This window comes from Pipistrellus hanaki (assembly GCF_964339955.1).
Source record: "Pipistrellus hanaki genome assembly, chromosome: 8".
In the NCBI taxonomy this organism is placed as follows: Eukaryota; Metazoa; Chordata; class Mammalia; order Chiroptera; family Vespertilionidae; genus Pipistrellus; species Pipistrellus hanaki.
The window spans coordinates 58,673,468-58,697,622 of NC_140510.1; the positions used below are offsets into that span (position 1 = coordinate 58,673,468).

A 24,155-nucleotide genomic window follows, 5' to 3' on the forward strand; every position below is an offset into this window, starting at 1 on the left:
ACACACCATTACAAAAAGTGGCTGAATATATGATTTAAAAAGAATATTGTCCAAGAATTAAAAAATAAATAAATAAATAAAAAGAATTCTGCCCTGGCCAGATGGCTCAGTTAGTTGGAGCACCACCCTATACACCAAAAAGACTGCAGGTTCAATTCCCGGTCAGGACACATACCTAGGTTATAGATTTGATCCCGGTTGGGGCATGTACAGGAGGCAATCTATCAATGTTTCTTTTTCACATCAATGTTTCTCACTCTCCCCCGCCCTTCCTCTCTCTCTAAAATCAATGAACACATATTCTCAGGTGAGAATTAAAAAAAAAAAATCCTTTTTTTGAAACTACGTTAGCAATCAAAATGAAATATCAGATCTCAAACACAGATCATGCCTCACTTTTATTATTATTTTCATTCCTCACTTTGTTTGCTAAGAGTTTACCAAGTGTCATCATGTCCCAAATACACAAATGGGAAGCCACAGTCTTTCCCAGACTCAGTTTAGTTGAAAAAACAGACAAGACATTAATTACATCAGGACAGTCTGTCACGCATTGCCATATCAGAGGTATGCACAGTAAATTAAAGAATGAGACCTCTAAAAAGATTTAAAAAAGAATGAGACCTCCAGAAAATACTCAAGAAGAGGAAACATTTAAGCTGGGTCTTGAGGGGCACAGGAGTCAGCCAGGCAGAGCAGGTGAAGAGGCTGCAGGCACTGGGAAGAGCATGAGTCTGCGCAGACTCTGAGTGTGAGATGGAGGTAGTCAAAGGAAGGTTCAGCAGCACCAGAGGGAAGATGTGGAAATGATGGGAGACGAGGCCTGAAAGGTACACTAGCTGCAAAATCACGTGAGCAACAGAGAGCTGCATAACATGTTTAATTTTGTGGGTGGGTGGGAGGGAAGGTGTGATCACATTTGTCTTCTAGAAAAATGCCATGGTATCAGAATAAAAGATGGATTTCTCCAATTAGTGCCTGTAAGCTTATTTTTTTTACCGACTTTAATAATAAGTACACTAAGGTAATATACTACACACTCAGCCAGTTCTATGGGAATAAGGGGGGGAAACAGCCCAGCCATTCTGGCTCAGTGGGTGAGCGTTGACCTATGAACCAGGAGGTCGGGGCACATGCCTGGGTTGCAGGCTTATTCCCAGTGGGGGATATGCAGGAGGCAGCCGATCAATGATTCTCTCATCACAGATGTTTCTCTCTCTCTCTCCCTCTCCTTTCCTCTCTGAAATCAATAAAAAACAAGTATTTTTAAAAAATTAAATAAAATGAAACCTATCCTTTAATGTTGTTACATACCATTTTAGTGATGAAATAATCTTTCAAAACCACCCAGCACCAACCCACCCAGACAAACAATGGCACTAGTATCTTTTCCTGGAAGTCCCAACTCTTAAGGATGTACCAAACAGTAATGCAGTTTTGAAAGAAGGCTTTAAAGTACTTTTAACCTTGGCAGGGCTCCCCGCAAAAACCCATCTTGCTGAGGCCCTTAGTCCTCACCTCCCACATGGGTTTAATTCCTTCTTTGAAGAGATGAAAGTCACTGTGGCCTGTCAGGTCCCCAGGACGTACCATGTGGCTGTAAAACCTCCAGAATTGCTCCACCTGTGAAGAGAGGGCCCCAGAGTACAGAAGATGTGACCTTTCTTTTTCTTTGATTGAATGCAAGACTTATCTAAGAGAAAAGCATAAACATGGAAGACACACTGTTACAGGCTATACTTTGAAAGGATACATTTTCATTTGGAGGACTGTGTGGGAGGAAGGGTGTGTTAGATGAAAGCATATGGTATAGCTGGATAAAAGAAAAACGTAATATTGCTGATACAAGAAAAACTCTAAGACCTCAGCCAGGAACGTTGGCTAGTGAAGTCATGCCAGTCAATATGCATCCTCCCACAGAGGCCACAGGATAACCAGGACATGATGTGAGGGCCTTGTTTTACATAATGGAAACCCTTTAGCTCTAAGGTGTATTAAGTGCCACATAACCTGAGTCTAAACGCATTTTTTAGAACCAAATACTCTCTTTCTTTAAAAATATATTTTTTTTTTATTAATTTCAGAGAGGAAGGGAGGAGAGAGAGAAACGTCAGCGATGAGAGAGAATTAGGGATCGGCTGCCTCCTACATGCCCCACACTGGGGATTGAGCCCACAACCTGGGCATGTTCCCTCACCAGGAATTGAACCATGACCTCCTGGTTCATAGGTTGACGCTCAACCACTGGGCCACGCTATTCGGGCCTAAATACCCTCTTGATCAAAGACTGTTTACTCAAATACAGCATTAGCTACAGTGAAATACATTTTAGTTCTACTTAGTTACTGAGCACAGTGATAAAATCAATCCCACGCAATATGCTGCATCATGTTGCCTTTCTAAGGCCAGGACAGTCCAAAACCAAGTAGGACTTAGCCTCTAATACTTAGGGTTTAAGTCCCTCTTCTTCTCATATATATGTATATTTCAATTACAGTTATATTCAATATTATCTTGTATTAGTTTAAGGTGTACAGCATAGTGATTAGACAATCATATACTTTACCAAGTATTCTCCCTGTATCCATCTGGCACCTTCGTGCAAGAGTATGCCTTTCTTCCCAGACTGCTGGCACTGGCTTCCCTCTAGCATCCGGAACCCGGGCTTTCCTCACAGCCCCAGCTTGGTCCAGAAGGACATCCGGTCTAATTAGCATATTATGCTTTTATTATTATAGTTTTTTTTAAAACTATATTCCCTATGTCATACTTAACATTGCCGTGACTATTTTGTAACTACCAATTAGTACCTCTTAATCCCTTCAACTTTTTTACCCATCCCCCTACCCCTCACTCCTCTGACAAACTTTAGTCTGTTCTCTCTAAGTCCCTCTTCTTATCTAGAAATCTATGTTTCTCCTTGCCTCTCTTTCAAAGTCTTGTTAGAAAAGCTGACACCCTTCTCTCGCAATTGCAGGCTTATTTATACCCATCATGCTGGTCCTTACTGTTCCTCTCAGTGATGCCTTGCAACATGACTTTCCTATCCCTGTCTCACAGAGGACACCTACAAAGTACTGGCCAGTGAAGAGGCACACTTTAGGAGGAAAGAGAAGATGTATAACAGTCTGGAGAGAAACAACTTCTATTGCCAACTCACTGCCCAGGAGGCTCTAGACAGACACACAGCAAGACACCAGAATTGTGCAGCTGAAAGTGGATACTTAGTACATAGAGATTCAGGTCATATTTCTAGATCTGGTTAGCAACACAACTTATACTGTGTACAATGGCTACTCCGTCAGTCCTCTAAGAACAGGAGCACAGGCAGTGTCTCATGTTACAAAGAAGTCAGGAATGAGCACCATTTATAGGGCTTTAATGCAGTCTCTCATCTCAGCAACTGCTATGCTTAACTGTATGAGGGATAGTAAATGGTCAAATATATACAATGAGCAATAATCTTCCAACCTGAACACAGTGGGGGAAAATAAGCTACATCAAGTAGAAACTGTGTCTCACTGAAAAATAGGAATAAGAGAGGGACTGTGGGGTAGAAAGGTACACAAACATTCCCCAATTCCTCAATCAAGCACTGCTTCATTAATGATTTGGCCCTCTCCAATCTTACAGCCAAACTGTACAATTGTACAGTCACAATCTTATATCTATATTCATGAGAAATGAAGTAGACAGCTCAAGAAATATTATTAAACTTTAAAAGACGTTTCTCCTTCTCTTTAGGCAATTTTGGTTTCTGAAACTATTGAAACAACAACAACAAAAAAATAAGTGTTCAGACTCAGAATATGAGATGCAGAAAAGACCTCAGAACTACCTCACTCATTTTATAGTTGAGAAAATGGCTTCAGAACTTGTTTCAGCCCACAGAGTCAAGCACCAGATAAATGAGCCTTGCCACCCCCAAATCCAATGCTCTTCCCATTTTAAAACACTGCCTTTTAGTCACCCTGATTTTAAGAACTTTTACCAGTTAAATACTAGGATTAAAGACAAATGGAAATACTGCTTTGGATTTAATAAAAGATTTCACAATGTAATTATTTCTCTGTGAGGGTTTAATTCTGTGAGGCTTTTCTTAATGCTGTGAATTACATGACATCTGACTTCAAACACTGTCACACATCAAGTGAGTACTGAAGAAACTTGAACCCCAGATGATGTTCATGGCCAACTCTATTCAACTTACCATATATGCCAAAAGAGAAAGCAAAACCCTCCTTTCCCAAGCTGGGTAACTTCACATATGCTTTCTTTAAGAGGAAAAGAAAAGTGCTAGAAATATTGGTAACTACTACAAAATAACTGAACAGAATCCTGAATGAAAACTTACTCCCCAGAGCAGTGTCTTCTCTGATCCTCCAAATGCTCTACCAGATGTTCATAAATAAAGGCTGCTATTTTACCTGTAAAGGTCATTCCATTCCCATATAGCAGGTAATAAAATGTTTGTGATAGATTCAGAGATGTTAGGACTACAGTTTGGACCCCTGAACAACATGGGTTTGTTTGAACTCCCCGGGTTATTTGAAAAAACAATGTAAGCAGACTCTCCTTGTGCTTCCCAATAGCACTTCTGTCTCCCTGTGTTAGAATTCCTAGCTACGTCTTATTTCCCTAATGACAAAGGAATTAATTCATTTTAGAACCCTACTAGTCCCTTGAATTCATTCAACAAACAATTCTTGAACCAAATATGCACCAGTGCACAAGCTATTTTTGATATTTAAAAAAAGCCTAAATTTACCAGTGTTAAGGGAGCATATATCAACTCAATATAGTAATGGGATGACCTGATTACCAGTTATATGTGCAGTATATTTGATCAATAATAAATAGATAGCCAAGACTGCTTTGACTCAGTGGATAGAGTGTCGGTCCCTTCAGATTGGAGGGACCCAGGTTCGATTCCGGTCAAGGGCATGTACCGTGGTTGTGGGCATATCCCCAGTGGGGGGTGTGCAGGAGGCAGCTGATCGATGTTTCTCTCTCATCGATGTTTCTAACTCTCTATCCCTCTCTCTTCCTTTCTGTAAAAAATCAATAAAATATATTTTTTAAAAATAATAATAAATAAATGTAGCTTGTCTAGCATGATGCAAACATTTAAAAAACTGAAGGCTCATGTCATGCATTCTGGTATATTGGAAAGGTGAAAGAATATGGGCTTTGGAATGGGGCTTTTACAGGCTGCCAAACCTGAGTTTCAACACTGGTTCCTCCACTTAGTCAGAAAATTACAAGTGACTTGACTTTAGATCAGATACTTAACCCAAGTTTCCCTTTTCTCATTTGTAAAATATGGATAACATCACTGACCTCAAAAGGCTATAATAAGCTGAAACCTGTTTGGCTCAGTGGATAGGGCATCGGCCTGCGGACTGAAAGGTCCCAGGTTCGATTCCGGTCAAGGGCATGTACCTTGGTTGCTGGTACATCCCCAGTAGGGGCTATGCAAGAGGCAGCTGATCGATGATTCTCTGTCATCGATGTTTCTAACTCTCTATCCCTCTCTCTTCCTCTCTGTAAAAATCAATAAAATATATTTAAAAAATTTAAAAAAAGGCTATCATTAGGATCAAAGGAAGTTACATAAAGTGTCTTTTCTCCTTATGACTTTACTGTAACATTTACTGCCTATTAAAGTTTCCTTTTCCAGTATCTGCATTTTAAACAAGGCAGATACCCCAACAATTTCAAAAAAATAACAACACCCCCCCTCCCATTTGATTTTTCCCAGCGATACAATGTATAGCACATAGGAAGTACATAATCTGTGTTGAACAAGACAGCTTCTTAGGGAAGACAAACCTAGCTACCTATGAAGGTGATAAGACAGAGCCTGGGCTCCCTGTTCTGACAATTCCCACAAAAACAATTAGAGACTTCTTTTTCATGCTGAAGACAGGGAAAATATGGTATTTTATACATAATTATAAACAGATCCAAAATCCTAATGAAAGGGTCTTAAATACAAAGGAAACTTTTGAACTTTACTCTTTACTCTAACCATCAAGTTTCATGAGAATAGATACCATGTACTGTAAAATTTTCACCCTGGTTGGCATGGCTCAGTTGTTTGGAGCATTCTCACATGCTCCGAAGGATTCAATTCCTGGTCAGGGTGTGTATGGGAGGCAGTCAATTGATGTCTCTTTCCCCCTCTCCCTTCCTCTCTAAATTTTTAAAAAATTATATCTCCACCCACTCTTGGACACTGCACATACTAAGGACTCACTAAATATCTACTTAAACAAACCTGTATTTTTATATTGTCCCTTTCTGATCAATTCCACAATTAAACACTAATACCTATGGATATCTAATGAGAAACCTAAGAATGAACAAATCTGACCTCGGGGACTCAGGTCAGCTGACTAAGGAAACCAGAATCCTAGAGGTTACCAGGAGGATAAACAAACATAATGATAAAAATACAGGTATGAATTTACTACCGAGGCTCACTAAGTACTCACAGAAGCAAAGGTGCCAATCTGTTTGATATTCTGTTCATAGCTCTGTGAGCTGGTGGGTCGGCCGGGGGTTCTCCTGGAGTACCAGAAAGTGTAGTTGTACTGCAGGGGATGCTCTGCTGGTCCCGGGACAACAGCCTGTACATTAAAGGTGTGTTAGTCCTGGCCATTTATCACATGCTCTGAGAGTGAGAAAACATTTTATAGGATCACCCTTACCACCTCCCCAATTTAAAAAGGATACATGCTCACCCTAGCTGGTTTGGCTCAGTGGATAGAGTGTCAGCCTGGGGACTGAAGGGTTCTGGGTTCAATTCCAGATCAGGGTACATGCATAGGTTGCAGGCTTGGTCCCCAGTGGGGAGTGTGCAGGAGGCAGCCGATCAATGATTCTCTCATCATTGATGTTTCTCTCTCCCTCTTCATTCCTTTCTGAACTCAATAAAAATATTTTAAAAAATTAAAAAAATAAATACATGCTCAATTACCTGCAATGTGCTCACGATTCTGTTTACACAGTAAATTTCTGTAGTAGTTAATGGATTCTAAATTCCTGTAACATTTTACCTATGTTCTTATAGCTTTTGTAACTTTCTACTGTATACGTATTTATGTTTGTATATTATCTGTATATATTCCCAGGTCCAGCACCACTTTCTCTATGCCAGTATAGCTTATTGGCTAGTGACCTAGGACAAGTTGTTTAACCTGTCTATGCTTAGCTACACATCTGAAAAATGGGGTGATCATCATCTCAAATGAGTGTTGAGAGGATAAAATAATTTAATAGAAATAAAGTGCTTAGCACAGTGCTTGATACATAAGAAGTACTCAATAGCCAGGCCAACGTGGCTCACTGGTTGAGTGTCAACCTATGAACTAAGATCAGGGTTTGAGTCCCAGACAGGGCACAAGCTCAGGTTTCGAGCTTGATCTCCAGTGTGTCAGCTGACTATGGAACCCAGAATCCAGAATCAAGGAGGCAGCTGATCAATGATTCTCTCACTGAGGTTTCCATCTCTCTCCCTCCCTTTCCTCTGTCTGAAATCAATAAAAACATATATTTTTTTAAAGCCGGGACCGGTTTGGCTCAATGGATAGAGCGTCGGCTTGGGGACTGAAAGGTCCCAGGTTCGATTCCGGTCAAGGGCATGTACCTTGGTTGCAGGCATATCCCCAGTAGGGGGTGTGCAAGAGGCAGCTGATCGATGACTCTCTATCTCTCTCCCTTCCTCTCTGTACAAAATCAATAAAATATATTTAAAAAAAAAAAAGTACTCAATAAATATTAGCTACTATTATTACGACCATTAAATGTTAGCTCCCTGATCCACAGAAACTATGGATTGACCTTTGTGTCCTCTTAGCCCTGAAATGCTTGCATTTGGAGGGTACTAAATATTGCAGAATAAAGCAATTAATGATTGCTTTTCAATAAAGAAGTTGATCCATCTATTTCTAGTCTCTAATTTTTTTCTTTTCCAAGTCATTTTAGCTTAGACTATTACTGACTAAAGAGTCTAAAATTTCAAGGGATGTACAGGATTTTAAATACTCAGCAGCAGATTATGAAGCAAATAACACCTTGTTATCGGCAGGGTTATTCTCCCCTACCTCAAGCTAGCAGAATGCTGGAAAGCAAGGCGGCATCTCAAGGTCCTGTGGTAAGGGAACAGTTCTGAGTCCCAAAATTAACTCCAATGATTCAACAATTTTTTCTTGAGAACAAAATCCGGTTTTACAAAATAGTGTGTAATTGTTAACCTGGTATTTTCCAGATTGCATGAGATAACCAAATTTTGAGTCCCAACTCACCTTCCTCTTACTGCTGCTCTGACTTTTGTCCCGTTCCATTTTTTCCTTCTCACCATCTTTCTGTGTGCTGTTTTCTTCATTCTGATCATGGTCACCACTGTCATCATCTTTCAATCTAAGTAGAAAGGCAAAATAGTGTTACCTCATGACTGAACTGATTCTTGCTTACCTAACAAAGCCACCAGGTCAAATGAACTACCATGGGAAAAACCCATAAGTCACTCAAAATACCGGCAATGAGATGAGAAAAGGGCAAGTCAATTAGGAAGATTAAACAAAAATAAAATGGCCATTAGCTAATGTGTAAATTCCAAAAAGCATCCTCTTCCAGTTTCAGAACAGGCTGCACAGAGAAAAAAAGAGATAAACAGCTTAAGGAACTGTTTTCTTGACCAAAAATAAAGAGTCAATAATCAGAAGAGTTTCTGGATTAAGTAACTGCTTTGGCACTTCAAATGAAGTTTTAAAACTTACCTATCCTAAGCCCATTTTGCTTTGTATTTGGAGCATCGGACCTTGGACTGAAGAGTCGAGGGTTTAATACCTTGGGTTGAAGCCTTGATCCCCGGCCTCCTGGGAGGCGCATGTGGGAGGCAACCAATCAATAGGTCTCCCCCCATCTCTCTTAAAAAAAAAAAAAAAAAAAAAAAATCAATGGAAAAAATATCCTCAGGTGAGGATTAACAAAACAGAAACAAATAAAAAAACTTACCTACCTATTCTTCTTGTTCTGACCATCTCTCATATCCTTCCCAACTGCTACTGCTTTAGTCCAGGCCCTCTTCTTATCATCTCAATTATTATAATAATTCCTAAATGGTTTTCCAACACGAACTATAACTTCCCTCTATCCGTCTTCCACATAGCCACCAAATGATCTTTCCAAATGCAAACAGTCCATTTAAGTTCCATGCTTAAAACGCTCAACTGTCCCTTGCCCTTTGCTGCCCACCATGAAGGATAAAGTACAATTAAATGCAAGATCCTTTAGAATCCGACTCCTGCCTGCTAGCACCACCCTCCAAAGCATCTATATTCCACATCTGTGCTCTTTGCAAGCACTTCCTCAGCCTAAAGTGCCAATGACTGAAAAAAGAAATAATGACTTCTTGCCTATAAGTATGATCAAATATACTTTAGGAGCTGCTGTTTTAAGAGCAGTGAAACTACCCTAACGCTTTCAGGTACAGCTAAAGTTCACTGGATTCAGACAAAAAAATAAACAGAAAGTGAGTTCACAAAGTTAATTAGAATGCTGTTTAGTCTAGAGCTGGGTCTTCTCCGAAATCACCTTTCTGTCCCTAATGACTATCTAGTCAAATGGAATTAGACAACTCTCAAGAAAGATATTAGAAATGCTCAAATTATATAACTCAGATATTACCCTACACAGACACAAAAACCTTTTGTAAAGCACCCTTTTTTCTCCTGCCCATGTATCTTCACTGCCTGGCACATAAAAAGCAATCAATAAGTGTTAGAATTCATGAGCTAGCCAAGTGTTGTAGAATATACTCAGGTGGGCAGGCACTGTACCATAAATATCCCCATCCCCATCCTGGACAAGACATGACTATGAAGGGAACCTGATTAAAGGGCAGTCTAGCCTGGCCAATAACCTATGCCTCAGGGAAAATGAGCTATCATAGATTCCTTCCTCAGCTTTTCATACAAAAGATGAATGATCAGAGTCAGAGCTGGGGCAGGCATACAGGTCCCACATAAGAAAAGCCACTAAATAAATAAATAAATAAAATAAAAAAATAAAAAAACAATGAGCAAAGGCAGAGAAAGCCAATTGAGCAGAGGAGCAAAGACAGTAGAGACTGGCTTTGATTGTGATGCTATTATCCCACTGGCTTCATTTGGCCTCCCTGGACTTCTGGGAAACCATTTTCTGTGCTATGATACACTTTCCCTTATGAAACTTTCTCAAAGGAGCCTGTGTAGCACACAAGTCCCACAACACGTACGGAGCACCTATTGCTGGTATCAGACACTAGAGTTTCTGGTCCCCAAGGACCTGACTGAGGACACACACACACACTCGGCCTCAGCATGGCACAAAGGACCCTCCTCTACCTACATGTGCCAATATCATCTCCTGCCTGGTCCCAACACGCTCCTTTCACTGTAGTAGTGATCAACCTATTCGCAGTTCCCTGACCTCACCCGTTATGCTCACTACGTGGTCTCTTCTTGGAGAACCCTCTCCCCTACCTACACTGTCCCTCCGGACTAAGAGTGAGGACCACTTTCTCTTGGAAATCTTTCCTAATCTCTCCCTAGGCTGAGCCTAGGCACCCCCATTATAGACTTTCCCTAATAAATGTTTGTCCTTGTCCCAGCTATGTCATGGCCAGTTTTTTGTCTCCTGATTAAGAACATTGGTTTTTCTATTGCTTAGGTCCAAGACAGTTCCTAACTCTCTTTCTTAGGGCAGACTCCAGGGACTCAAACTATTTTCCTCTTTTCTCAGCTTCCAAACATCCTCGCTATCCTCTGGGTTCCCGTGCCTTAAGTCTTGGTTCAAGAGGGACCCAGTTAACCAGCATCTCTCATTTTGCTATTCCAAGCAAAGCATGTAAGTTTCTTTGTGGCGGTTTTGCTGCTAATCACTACTAGAAAACAGAAAAATAACAACAAAATAATTATGTCAAGAAAAAAATAACACTACTGTAATCCCTGAACCGTATTTTCTGACTCCCTTCTAAGACAGTCATTGGAAACCCTACTGTAGCTTCATCCTGTGCAGTTATCTCTTGAGGGTGGAGCTAACCTGCACTTTTAAGGCAAGTTATTTGCATCTTATCTTCCAGAGTTACCCTTCCTAATGAAGCTAAATTTGAGCCAAAATATGATCCAGACTGAAAAATCAGTGCTCCCTAGACTCAGGTGGGCAATTAGTATCTCTGAAGCTGTCCAGACCGAGTTGCACCTAAATAGCTTACCAAGCTCTTGCTCTGATATGTTCCCATACTTTCTGACTAGACAGATTCTTGTGGGTGAGGACTTGGTCTAATTCATTTTTATATGTATAGCATCAGAAAGATGTTTAGTGAATGGATTTCTAAAATCAAAGCAATACAAGTCAGAATGCAATGAATACCAAATAAGTAGTTCAGACAATAGTTAAGAAAGGATGGGCTAAAAGCTAACAAAGACTGAGGAACAGCATCAAGTTTGGCATCTAGATCTGAAAACCAAATTATCACAGTTGGGACTGCAACACAGCGAAAGCACCTTAGGGTTCTGCATATGAATAGGATTAATGGCAATGGTAGCTAATGACTTGTTAGATGTGTGTGTGAGGGCCTCCTCCCCCAGCTCCCCCTCCCCCCACACACAATTATAGTCTTAGATTACATTCCTAGAAGTGGAGCCCACACCTACACCGTAAAGGAGGCTTCAGTTCTTCATTGATCTGAGCCCATCAGATTAGACTACAGTACTTAACTCCAGGCACTGGGTTTTTAGGATTCTGACAAATTGAAACAAGTCTTAGGAATCGTGGTGAAGAATGCAGAAACCAAGTATGTAAGGTCTAAAAACTAGTTTTTGTAAAAAACAAAACAAAAACTAAAACAAAACTAGGGGTATGAGTGCTGTTTTCAATCGCTAATTTCAAAGGAAAGAAAGCTTTGGGTTTTTCCTGCGTAGCTAGAAGACAGACGTTAAAATATTCTGGATCAGTGTAAGGAATAGTTAATAATTAGAACAAATTAAAAATGACCCAGGTTAATTTTTGTCAAGAGGTACATGAACCAAGGTTAAAGAAATCTGGGTTTGAATCTTTTCACATGGACTTTCCTGTTGCTGTGGCAAGTTACTTAACCTCAAAGCAGCTTATTTTCCTTATCTGTAATAGGAGGTAACAAGATCCCCTTTGCAGGGTTGTTAGGAATAGAAATAATATATGAAAAGTATCTACCAAGCTGCCTTGAGAAACCATTATTAACATTCTTTAATTAACTTACTGCAGACCTCCAATGGGTAGGACCATGCAGATGATCCTTAAAGTATCTAAGGATAAACTTTTTATTTGTTCAATTCAGTGGAGGAAGGAGTACAGGAATGGCAGGCAACCCCACTGAGGCAGATCTTAGATCTGGCACTAGGGGTGGCAGGGTTTATGATGGAGAAGGGGTTAGTTAGTAAAGGGATGGACACAGCTAAGCAGTTGGCTGCAGAAGTGCTCTGCCAAAGACTAGAAGAGTCCTCTCCCACCTCTCCCATCTGGTTCATCGTTCGAAGCTCAACCACTGGTTCAGTGGTTGAGCATCGACCTATGAACTATGAACCAGATTCCCAGTCAGGGCATCTGCCCAGGTTGCAGGCTTGATCCCTGATCATACAGGAGGCAGTCAATCAGTGATTCCCTCTTGTCATTGCTGTTTCTCTCTCTCTTCCTCTCTGAAATCAATAAAAATCCTACATAAGAAAAGGCTAATATGCAAATGGCTGAATGGTGGAACTGATTGCTGTATTCGCACTGACCACCAGGGGGCACACACTCAACACAGGAGCCGCCCCCTGGTGGTCAGTACACTCCCACAGGGGGGCTAAGGGGGGTTGCCACTCAGCCAGAAGCCAGCCACTGGAGCCTTTCCCGTTTTTTACGGGAGTCAGGCACACCCCGCCCCCCCCCAGGGCTCCTGAATACGAGGGGGCCTGAGCTGAGGGACCCCCCCCACACTGCCCAGTGCACAAATTTCGTGCACAGGGCCTCTAGTGTTTTATAAAATGAGTCCTCACCCCACAATCAAGAAATGTTTTTGAGGAGCTGTCTGGAGTGCTGGAATCCATGACCTCTGAATATGCATATCCGCACTCATTGTACTGGGGGAAAACAATTCCCCATCAGCAGCAGCCGGTCACAACCTAAACTGATAGTAATTTCACTTTGCATTTATACATCACCATGTAGCAATTTACAAAACACCCTTAAGCAAAGCTGAAACTGATCGGACCCTGTGCGGCCTGCAGGGCACGAAAGTGGCTCAGAGATTGGGAAACTTCTCTGCTGTCAAGTAACTGGTAATCGGTGGGTCTGGAGCTGGAAATCTGGGTCTTCGGAAGAGCAGAAAGATTTTCTACCCTACTTAAAAGAGAGCTAAGAACATAATCTACCTGAAGGCACAATCGCTGCAGGGAAATACGGAAAATTACTTTGCATTTCCTTTCTGCACCTCCGCAACCTATGCTTGGAACAAGGAATCCAATAGGGTACAAACTGAAGTCGAATAGGGGCCTGGACAAAAAATACACCCGCTGGGCAAGAAACTGAGAAGCTCCGGGAGAGTGTGGGAAGGGAAAAGGAGGGGGAGGAGAGAGGAAGTAGGAAGGAGTCTCAGGAAGACCAGAGCTCAGTTTCACTGAGCAGCCACGGCGCCGAGCGCAGCAGCCACGTTACCTCACAGCATCTGCACTGCTCTGGGCACGGGCTGTTACCGACCCCCTGCGCAGAGGAGAAAGCTGAGACTCAGCAGAGATCACCTGCCCAGGCCGGAAGGAGGAAAGCTGGATCAGAAATTCAGAAGCGGCCGGCTGAGGGAACACCCCTACCCCTCCACGCCGCTTGCAACCCGCACCCGCCGGGGCGGGGCGTCCGAAAATAATCTTCCGGGTGGCGCAACCACCCCTCTCTCGTCCCCAGCGCTCGCCCGGGTCCCGACTGCCTTGGGGTCCCCGGAACCCTTGCACCCCGCCTTCCCACCGGCCGCCGGGGCGGGCTCCAGCCCCAGCCCGCGCCCGGGAGGGAGCCGGGCGCCGGGCGCCGCGGGGTTGGCGCCGCCGCCAGGCGCGGCCGGGACGGGTGCGGGGAACCGTTGGGGGGGAAGGGGCCCCGGGAGGCGGCCGCACGCCACTCACGCGTCGAACTTGTTGTTCATCCTCTCGTCGTCGCCACTGCCTCACGGAGTGACTTCCGCTTCGCCGGTCCCTCCGCCTAGGGCCCGGCCACTTCCGGTTGCGCGGGGAGCCGCGGAACGTAGGCTCGCGGGCCCGGTGGGGGGCGGATATCCCGGGACGCCGGGCCAGGGCGGCTGCGCGGACGGGCTCGGGCTCGGGGACGGCAGCGGCTGCTGAGGTCTGACGGGTCCCTGGCGGCCGCCCACCCGCCCCGTGGCTCCGAGGAAGCTCTCCCGCCCGAGGCGTCGGGCGCCGACCCCTCCCGAGGCCCCGGGAGGCAGATCGCGAAGGTGCGGGCTCTGCACTCCCCTGGGCACAGATCCCGACCCACCCCAGAGCGGGCTGAACGATCCGGGACTCAACCTCCCCCGGGCAGTTTTTGCCTCTTTGTTACTGACGATGCTAATACGATAGCTCCTGCCTCTTCGGGTTGCCGGGTGGATTGAACAGGATAATCAATTCAAGCGCTAGCAAAGTGGCCCTAAAGAAGTGGTAGTTGTTAGTCATTGCTTACTAGGGCCAGGAGCTACGGAGCTCATCCCCGCCCCCAGAAGCTGTCAGTGAAGTCCAGAGACTCATCCCAGGTGACCAGGCTAGCAAGGCTTACAGGGACCAGAGCTGGTTCCACCACCATCAGATTGCCTCCTGGGTTAAGTCTCTGCTCCAAACACAACGGGTGCACACACGCACACACGCACTGGAGTAAAGGAAACGAACCTGCTGGTGATTGAGCCCCAAAGCCAGCAACCCGGTAGCTGGGAAAGGGGGTTATTTCCGGGATCCTCTTCCCGCCCCCCAACAATGTTTCAGGGTCAAGTCTTTATATGGCACTTACACATTTTTTAATCACCTTCACACACACCTTTGATCTTGTAATGATCCTAAACTGGGGATATCTGAGCCCACACTTACAGATGAGGCAACAGAGGTTCAGGAAGCACAAATGACTTGCTTAAGTTTACCCTCTTATCACCAACAGAACTCACGCCCCATTGTACTCTCAACACGTGGCCTTGCCTCTCTCCCAGGAAGATGTCAGCTAGTCCTCTTGTTTCCTAAGTGGGGTTAAGGGAGGCTGAAGGCAGAGCCCAGCAATTCCTTGTTACCTCCCAGCCTCCCTCCCTAGCTTTTCCTTAACCATTTTTGTGGGACCAGTGCAAATTCCCTGGCCTTTGAGAAGAGAAGGGAGGCAGGGGTCTGTTTTCCAGGCTGGGGAATCTTTCTTAGAGAGTCTAAGATTAAGTCAGAGTTGGGACTTCTGGACTTCAAACCATAAAGCAACCAGCGTTCTGGGAGAAGCCACTCTTACTCGGCTCCAATTTGCCCATCTGAAACCTTAGGTGTATAGTGACTCTTGCTTTCCGTGATGCTGTGAGGAGCTCTTAACAATGGGAAAAGATACTAAAACTCATGAAATATGTTGTAATCAATGGCAAAAAAAAAATGCATATGAATAGAAAAATCACTGGTGCCGATGAATACTGGGTGCAGCAAGGCAGGGGAGGGAGATGGGGTGAGCTGCCATCTTCTTTTGAGAGATCACTGACTGCGATTCTTCACATTTCTCTGGACGTCCCTCTTTAAAGAGCTTGTAGGGAGGCCCAGGACTGGAGGGATAGGACCTTACTTAGTTGGGGGCATCATGCAAAATGGAGTCGTTAGGATTTCAAAAATTCTGAGAGTTGATAATGTTTTGCCACTGACCCTTCCCCCATTCCCCCATAGCACGCACTGCCCACAGCCCATCCTCAACCATTCCAAGACTCCGGCTCTGTCTCTTTATTTCTCCAGCTTCCTCAGGGCTTCCACTGCCCCGAAGGATGCTTCCCCAAGGGCACACTCATGACCTCAGCAGAAGAACACAGCTGGTCATTCTCTGGGTGGTTAACAGCAATTGGTTGGCTCAGTCAGGCGAGGGCAGGTAGGGGTGAGGGTCTCCGGGGAATGGCAGGGCGGGCACCCGGTTGTAGTGCGCCACGAAGAAGATGCCGGCAGTGCCGCAGACAAAGAGGGAGAGCATGACCAGGAAGCAGACGCGGTCCAGCACACGGCCCACTAAGAACCACTCCTCGTTCCCCTGAGGGTGGAGGCAGAGTGGGGATGACCAGCGGTGGCCCAAAGCCTGCCCTGGACCCTGAACCGTCCCTGGCCTTCCGGCAGGCCTCCATCCTCCATTTCTTTGGGCCCTTCTAACCTACTTCCAAGTTTCAACTTGGCTTCTTCCATAGTCCCCTGGCCCTGATGTCCCCCCTTCTCCCCAATCCCAACTCTACTTGTTCCATCCCATTGCCCTACCGTGGTCACCCCATTCATCCTGCCCCCATGTCAGGTCCCAGCCCCTCACCAGGTACTCACAGCACCCTCCCACTCCCAGACTGGCTTACACTGTCAAAGTGATTCCGCTGGTGCTGGGCACGGGCAATGAAGTTGCAGGCTTCCACACAGGCCTGGATGGCTGGGGTAGCCTGCTTCAGGCTCCCACACAACACCTGGCCCTGCCCTGGCTCCAGGCCTTTCTCTGATGAGATGAGAGGGTCAGGTTTGTGAGTAGAATGGAGGAAAAGGGGGCTGAGAAGGTGGCCTCTCCTTAGACACCCAGCCCCTCCATCCCCCACCTGTACACTTGCCCCACACTCATCTGCAGTGCCTCATGCTTTGGCCAACAGACAGCCTTCTGTGTCTGGGGTCCACGGGGGGCAATGTCCCCAGGGTCACATCCCCTGCCTCACCTAGTTTCTCCAGCGCTGCCCTCACCAGCCCATTGCGCTGCCGCTGCCGGAAGAGGAGCTCACTGCGAGGCAGGCAGAGGGCCGCCTCCTCCCCACCTGAGACTGACCACCCGGAGGAGGAGCCATTCTGGAGCCTGGGCCGGGCATCCTGCACCGCCGCTGGGGCCAGCGGGCGCACATGCATCCGCAGCAGCTGGGGCAAGCGCCGCAGGAACACCTGCAAAAGGGAGTTCTGGGTGGTTTAGCTCCGCAGCCAAAGCTGGGCTTTGCAGCAGAAAATACAGGTTGGCATGAAGGGCTCATGCTGCTAGAGGTTAGGAGGCAGCACCTTAGTGGCAGAGGCAGTGGCGTGGCCCTGGTACAGCTCTGCTCTGCTGCCCCAGACATTGAGGCCGGGTCCCCAAACCCTTGTGCGCATCAGAATCACCAGGGCACTTGTCCCAAACAGAGGTCCCTGGGCCCCACCCCTACTGTGCTGGCCTGGGATATGGCAGGGCCCTGGGAATCTGCATGTGTGACAAGGGCCCCCGCTGACTGCTGCAGGTCACACAAGCTCTGGAGCCAGACTGCCTGATCAGAATCCTGCCTCCTCCACTGTCTACCTGTGTGACCTTAGGTAAGCTACTGAACCTCTCTGTGCCTCATTTCCTCATCTGAAAAAAAGGAGATGATACTAATACCCGCTGCAGAGAGGTTTTATCAGAGTTCAGTAAGCCTGTGTAATATGTCTGCCACTTGGTAAGCACTCAGTATTCCATGTTAACTCATTTGGGCACATGCTTCAAAACACATGCAGCCCAGATTTGCTGCTGAACCTGGCATGTGAGAAATATGCACGGGGACAGGGGTGCCAAGGAAGGTGCATGTCAGTGGGTGGAGCAGGGAGGGACCTTGCCTTTCGGACGCCACGGGCCATGGAGTGTGTGTGGGGGGACCGCAAGGACACGTTGAGCACGACCACAGCATTCACAACAATGAGGATGGTCACCGCCAGGAGGAAGGTCAGGTACCTGCCGGAGGTGGGCAGGAGGCAGGGCTGGCCCTTCAGCACTACATGCCCAGATGCCAACCCCACCCATAGCGGCTGCTGCCCCAGATCCCTTGGGTGAGGGGCTGGCATTGGGAGGGAGGCAAGAGGGCAGTGCCCAAGAAGGGAGGGGGAGGAGGTGGGCGGCAGGCGTGAGGACTAGCCTTACTTGCTGATGAGTGGCACTGCCTGGGAGGTCTCAGGCACCTTCTTAGCCACGAGAAAGAGGAAGACCGTCTGGGCCAGGAGCACGTTGATGGCAACAGTACACTTCTGGCCGCCCGCTGTGGGGGACCGAGAGGCTCTCAGAGCAGGTCTCCGTCTCCCTGCTGTGGGGCACTCCCCCCACCCCACAAGGAGCGCACTGCCCCAGGCCTGGGTCGCGGTGCCACTCTCTGCCCTGCCAGCTGCCCCCTCTGGCCCGGCCGACTGCTCCCCGCCCACAGGCTCCAGGTACCCTTGGCGGGAAGGAAGTAGATGAGGATGGCGACGGAGGAGATGAGCACACAGGGCGCGATGATGTTAATGACGTAGAAGAGGGGCTTGCGCTGGATGAGCAGGTAGAAGACCACCTTCTGGTGGCCCGCCTCCTCTGCCGGGGCTGCAGTGTCCAGGAACATCTTGGCGGGCCGGTGCCGGATGGCCCACTCTCCATTCTCTGTGAGAGGCAGGCGAGGCGGGCAAGGCAGTGGGCTGGGCAGGCCCCTGCAGCCCTCTCGTGCCCGTAGGATTGCCATCGAGGGGCAGAAACGGTGAGGGAAATCAAATACCTCATCACCCCCCCTCCACAATGGCAGCCATTATCATGAGGAAAATCAGAGCTTTGTAGACCTCTAGAAACCCATTTGATGTTGTGCTTCGTTTTCATCTGGAGTTACACGGGAGGGGGCATGATCCTGGTCCAGCCTTATGCCCACAGCTGGGTCCAGCAGGGGCCCCGGGTGGAGGTTACCTGTGAAGGCCTCAGGGTCGATGAAAATCCACTCGATGGTCTGACCATCTTCCTGGCTCAGCTGCAAATTGATCTCATTGGTGCTGTAGGTCTGGGACCTGGGGGACGGGGAGGGAGACAAGGTAAAGCTGGGTGTGTGTAGATCCACCTGTGAGGTATACGGTATAGTCATCTGTGGGCAGTTTTGCCTCAAAAAGTGCAGCCAGCCCTGGCTGTTGTGACTCAGGAGTGTCATCTCATATTCCGAAAGTTTGTGAGTCCCATTCCTGATCGGGGCACATACCTGGGTTGCAGGTTCGATCCCTGATCTGGGCACTGATCAATGTCCTCCCTCACATCAGTGCTTCCTTCCCTCCTTCCCTCCCTTCCTCCCTCCCTCCCTCCTGCCTTTCCTCCCTCTAAAGGTCAATAAGCCTATCCTGGGGTGAGGATTAAAAAAGAAAAAGCGCAGCCAATAATTTCCGAGTTCTCCCCAAAACCCTGGCAACAAGGTGAGGGGCCCAGGCTCTTGGGGCCTGGAGAAACCCGAGTTGAAGGGACAGGAGGCTGCGGCTTAGTGAGGCCACCTGTGCCCAAGGACCCCGGGTTACTATGTTCTGCTCCTCCATTGCCTCCGGCAGAAGGTGCCAAAGGTCAGAACAGAAAACCTGTCCATACCTGTGGGGTCTGTTTACTGAGGAGGGTCTCCCTGCAGGGTCTCCCTGTGGAAGACTGCTCCTCTAAACTAGAGAAGACCCTCCCCAGACACCTCCCCACCCGCATGTATAGATGAGAAAATTGAAGCAGCCCCACCTCTCCCTGGCTGTAGAGCATAATGGTCTTGCATGTGGTGGCACATGTGTGTGCATCATGTATATTGTGGCAGGTATCTGCCTTCTCACCCACCCATTCCAGACATTCATTTCCCCCCTTGGGGCACAGGCAGGGAAACTGAGGCAGTGAAGGAGGGGCTTAGCAGGGAGGGACATAGGTGTCTTCAGGTGTCTGGATCTTAATGTGCACAGAACCCCAGACAGATGGAGCCAGGGCCCTGGCCAGAAGCCTTATGCCCCCCACCTGGCCAGGGCCCCTCTTAGGGCGGCTCCCTGAGGCCCCCCTCGCCCCAGTAAATGGTCTCACTGGAAGATGAGGGAGCAGTTCTGCCAGTCGAAGGGGAAGTAGGTGACAGAGACGGGGCAGGAGGAGCGGAAGATGGCAGGCGGCAGCCAGTAGACGCAGCCGTCAGGCGACACGAGCACGTTGCAGTACAGGGCCACCTCGAAGACGCCGTCCACGCTGTGGGCAGGCCAGGCAGGAGGCTGCTGAGTCCCGCACCCCCGGCCATCCCTCTGCCTGGGGACACCAACCCCTTCTGGGGGCCACGCCCTCCCCAAGGGCCTCAGGAACCACCACCTTCCCTAGCACCTCCCTGCCACCTCCACCCGCCCAGGCTCCTCAGACCCCGCACCCTGTCACTGCCTCTTCTCCCGCTCTCTCCCCAAGTGGTCAGGATAGCCACCAACACCTGCTCGTCTCCTGTGAAGTGCCAGGACTGAGGACAGTGCTTCTCCTGGCTGGTTGGCACTTGTCAGCTTCCATAGGAGCCGTCCTGGTCCCCGTCCCCGGGTTAGAGGGAAGGGAGTGGCCTAGCCTGACGGAGCCAGTTCTGCAAGCAGCTCTGGCCTGGGTGGGGCCTCCGCACCTGCTCTGCCTAGTAGCCTGGCACCTCTGCAGGGTCCCTAATCTGCATCTCTGCCACCTTTCTCCCCACACCCCCCTTGTCCTGCGAGGCCCAGTTCTCGTGGCCTTGGGTCCCCCAACCCTCGCCCACATCCCTCCTCACTTGTTCTCCAGCACGACATCTGGCCTCCACACCATGGTGGACGGCACCCTCAGCACCCACAGGCCTTCGTAGTCCTGCGGGTCCCAGCGAAGGCGATAGTCGCACCACTGCTGCAGGGAGAGGAGGGTTTGCCAGGCCTGCTGTCTGGGTGCCCCCCCTACCCCCCCCCCCCAAGGAACAGGAGCCCAGCCCAGGGGCACAGAAGAGGCAGGAGGGGAAGAGGGCAGCTCTGAGGGCCTTGGGGCCCCGTGGTGTGGGCCCTGAGAGAGGAAAGAGGGTGAGAGGCGATCTCTTACCATCTCTATCCAGACGTTGGTGGTGAGGGCCTCTTCTCGCTCATTCTGGGGGTGCAGACCGAGGTGTAAGCCCCCAACAATGGTCCTCCCAGATACTAGTTCCTACAGGCCATTGCTGGGTCCCCCAGAGCCCCAGCCTTTGGGGCAGTCTCCATGGGCGTGTTCTAGCTCCTTGCTCTCCCTAGCAGGTCCCTGGTCCCTCCTCCCTGTCGTCCTACAAGCCCCGCGGCTCACCAGGGAGATGAGGTTGGTGAGGGTGAGCTTCAGGCTGACGTTGACCACGTCCGTTTCCCGCTGAGCAGGCCGCAGGAGCGGGTTGTAGCCATGCATCAGGTCGGCCAGCAGACGCTCCTCCTGATTCCAGCCATGGGCTCCTGAAACAGACAGCAGTAAGCCTGGGCGCAGGCACTTTGGGGCAGAAAGAGCGGGAGGCCATGAGAGGATGTGGCCTGGAAAGGCAGAGAGCTGGGGTTGAGGGCAGGCTCCCATAGCCCTCCCGTCCCTCGTCTCCTGAGGCCTTGGTCCCCTGCTCCGGTCTTCCCCAGGGCCCCAAGCCCGTGTCCACACCCAGGCAGATAGCCAGCAGCGGCAGGAGGAACAGCTGCCCCTGACCCCCGTGCATGGTGTCACAGCTCTCCGAGGGGACAGAAGTGGGACGGCAGCTCCCCAGGTCTGAGGCCGAGAGATGCAGACTCGGGTCTCATGTAACAGCCCACACTCCCACCCCAGTCAGCCCGGCCAGGCTGGCCCAGCCCCACAGCTGTCTGACCACAGCACTGTCAGCTGTTCTAGGATGGACAAAATGCCAGGCTCGGGTTACCTGGGGAGGGGACAGAGGGGCCGTCTGCTCCAACAGAGATGGCCCAGCCTCCCTCCCCCCTCAGTTACAGTTGTCTCAGATTCATGTCCAGCAGGAGAGCTGAGGATGAGGCCAGGGCCTTGTGGGTGTGGGAGAGAAGGCAGAGTGCTTAGGAAGAGTTCCTGCTCCCGCTCCCTCCAGCATGTCAGGATGTGGGGAGGTGTGAAGGCTTTGGGTGAGACATGATTTGTACCCGAGTTTCTCTATGACATAGCTGAGGACCCCAAACCTCTCCCACCAGCCTGACATCTTAATGGATCACTCCACTGGGCCAACACACCAGAAGGCACAACGCCTACAAGAAAGATGCATGATGTGTCCTAGGTTTTGACACCTTAACACGAATCAGGGTGGCAGGTCAGGATCCTTCCTGTCTCTGAGGCATGGGTCCCTGGTAAACTTTGTAGGAAGGAGGGCTGAGAAAGAACTGAAACTGGGGGCTCTTGGGAATAGGACAGCCCCTGAATAGGGGTTCCTAAGTATTTATTAAATCATCTGTAGACTTATGGTAGGCACAGCTCCGGGCTCGTTGGACTCAGGATACACGGGAGCTGCTCGCAGGAGCTCACAGCCCATGGGACAGGTAGACAAGAAGTTGTGGCCCCCTGAGAGTCAGATACAGGAACCTACTAGGGCTGGAAAACAAGCTCCATCCGCTTCATGGTCTGTGGTCACGGGAAGGGTGGGGCTGAGCTGATCTGGAAGCCGATGGCTGTGTCACAGGCTCAGGCCACCTGTCTCCTGACCATCTATTCCAAGCAGACAGGTCAGCATGTCCCAGTTCATGGGCAAGACAGAAAATTCAGTTTCCCATTCATGCCACCCACCTTTCAGTATCTTAGGGGACAGGGTGGCAGATGCCTCTGAGGTCTGAAGGAAAGCACCACTTGAGGGCCATGTCCCCACCCCACAAATGAATGATGTCTATGACTTTTCTTTTCTTTTTTTAAAAATATTTTTATTGATTTCAGAGAGTAAGGGAGAAGGAGAGATAGAAACATCAATGATGAGAGAGAACCATCGATTAGCTGCCTTCTGCATGCCCCATTCTGGGGATCGAGCCCACAACCTAGGCATGTGCCCTTGACTGGACTTGAACCCAGGACCCTTCAGTCCAAAGGCCGATGCTCTATCCACTGAGCCAAACCAGGTAGGGCTGTCTGTGGCTTTTCAATGTGTGTCAGTAAACCGGAAGTCATCTGACACACCCTGTCCTTGGCGATCCAAAGGAGAGGTTGGCTCAGCCCTCAGCCCCTTGGAGCAGGGCCACAGGCTCCTCCTGTCCTCACCGGGACTGGGAGGAGGGGAAGCGGCAATGGTGGCAGCTGCCTCCCTGGATATCTGCTTGTCCTGTGTCTCTGCTGCCATCCAGTCCTGCTCTGGGCTCCACACCTGATTTTCCTTGACAGCACCCCCACCCCAAGCTTTGATCTCTCCATGCGCCTGGGCTACTTTCTCTGGAGTTTACAAAACCAATGTCCCCTTTTTCCTACTCTGCCCTCTGGGGCCCCTAGACTCCATTGCCTCACACATTTTGCAGAGCAATAGCTCTTCCCTTTAAAAACCACACTTTGCCAAAGATCATTAATGGCTTCTGCTCAGTAATGCGGCACCCATCCCTCTCCCTCTCCCTGGCACCATCCTCCCAGGCACAGGTCCAGGCACAAGTGGTTCAACTGATGCTTCAACATTTTTTACTTTGCCCTCTTCCTTCCCCACAGTCTTTGGGAGGGAGGGGAAAGGGAGAAGATGGAGACTGATTTTTCTCTTCTTTGAATTATGCTACCTCCCTATGTATGAAGTTTTAAATTCCTTTTTTTCTTCTCTCTGCTCTGGCCAAGTGGCTGAGAAGTCTCCTTGGTTCTCAGGAGGGCGAATTGCCTTTGAGGGGTGGCAGTATCTGGCCTGAAGGGGTTAAAGGGAAGGGATGGGACCCATTCAGAGGAAATCTTCTGTAGGTGTCATTTATTGTCTAACAACTACTCCATCACCACCTTCTACTCTAGAGGCCGGAAAAGTGAAATGTTCATTTCCCAGGCTCCTTTGCAGCTAAGAGTGGCCGTGTGATAACTAGTGGTATCTCTGCAGAAGTTGGCTGAGGGCCTTCAGGGAAGCTTTTGCTTCCTGATAAAAGGGGTCAGAAATGGCTGGCCCCTTTCCTGCCTTGAACACGGATGTGAAGTGCGGAGCTGTGGCAGTCAGCTTGCAACTTGGGGCACCAAGCCTGGGTCCCTGGTAGCTTTGTGGGACA

At 48.6% G+C, this 24,155-nt stretch overlaps 2 protein-coding genes across 8 annotated transcripts in view; both read right to left on the bottom strand.

Annotated features, from left to right (window-relative positions):
- The window catches only part of EIF4E2 (eukaryotic translation initiation factor 4E family member 2), a 30,592-nt gene extending 16,291 nt beyond the window's left edge, over nucleotides 1-14,301 (bottom strand). For 3 of the 6 annotated variants that reach the window (XM_084891879.1, XM_084891878.1, XM_084891877.1), the window contains exons 1-4: nucleotides 14,181-14,301; nucleotides 8,310-8,424; nucleotides 6,498-6,632; nucleotides 1,519-1,623 (exon numbers count right to left, since the gene is read on the bottom strand). In XM_084891879.1, coding sequence (XP_084748005.1) covers nucleotides 1,519-1,623; nucleotides 6,498-6,632; nucleotides 8,310-8,424; nucleotides 14,181-14,200 — 375 coding nt within the window. In that variant the 5' untranslated portion in view covers nucleotides 14,201-14,301. The remainder of the gene's footprint in view (nucleotides 1-1,518; nucleotides 1,624-6,497; nucleotides 6,633-8,309; nucleotides 8,425-14,180) is intronic. The other 3 variants (XM_084891882.1, XM_084891881.1, XM_084891880.1) reach the window with 1 other exon arrangement.
- Nucleotides 14,302-15,983: 1,682 nt separating this feature from the next.
- CHRNG (cholinergic receptor nicotinic gamma subunit) lies at nucleotides 15,984-21,731 on the bottom strand. 2 transcript variants are annotated; one of them, XM_084891835.1, is made up of 12 exons: nucleotides 21,613-21,731; nucleotides 21,280-21,419; nucleotides 21,046-21,090; nucleotides 20,750-20,856; nucleotides 20,047-20,202; nucleotides 18,928-19,025; nucleotides 18,433-18,633; nucleotides 18,145-18,259; nucleotides 17,844-17,958; nucleotides 16,949-17,165; nucleotides 16,604-16,737; nucleotides 15,984-16,296 (listed from the first exon to the last, which is right to left on the bottom strand). In XM_084891835.1, the coding sequence occupies exons 1-12, from the start codon at nucleotides 21,665-21,667 to the stop codon at nucleotides 16,123-16,125; spliced, it is 1,557 nt and encodes a 518-aa protein (XP_084747961.1). In that variant the 5' UTR covers nucleotides 21,668-21,731; the 3' UTR covers nucleotides 15,984-16,122. The 2 variants fall into 2 exon arrangements, with proteins under 2 accessions (XP_084747961.1, XP_084747960.1); XM_084891834.1 differs by having other exon boundaries at nucleotides 20,750-20,859.
- Between the last annotated feature and the right edge of the window lie 2,424 nt (nucleotides 21,732-24,155).

Bases quoted from the DNA above. Each gene is read 5' to 3' on its own strand.
- CHRNG (XM_084891834.1), bottom strand. From the start codon at position 21,667: ATGCACGGGGGTCAGGGGCAGCTGTTCCTCCTGCCGCTGCTGGCTATC. The intron at 21,420-21,612 runs GTGTGGACACGG...TGTCTGTTTCAG, and splicing joins GCTGCTGGCTATCTGCCTGG to GAGCCCATGGCTGGAATCAG. The intron at 20,203-20,749 runs GTGAGGAGGGAT...GCCTGCCCACAG, and splicing joins GATGTCGTGCTGGAGAACAA to CGTGGACGGCGTCTTCGAGG.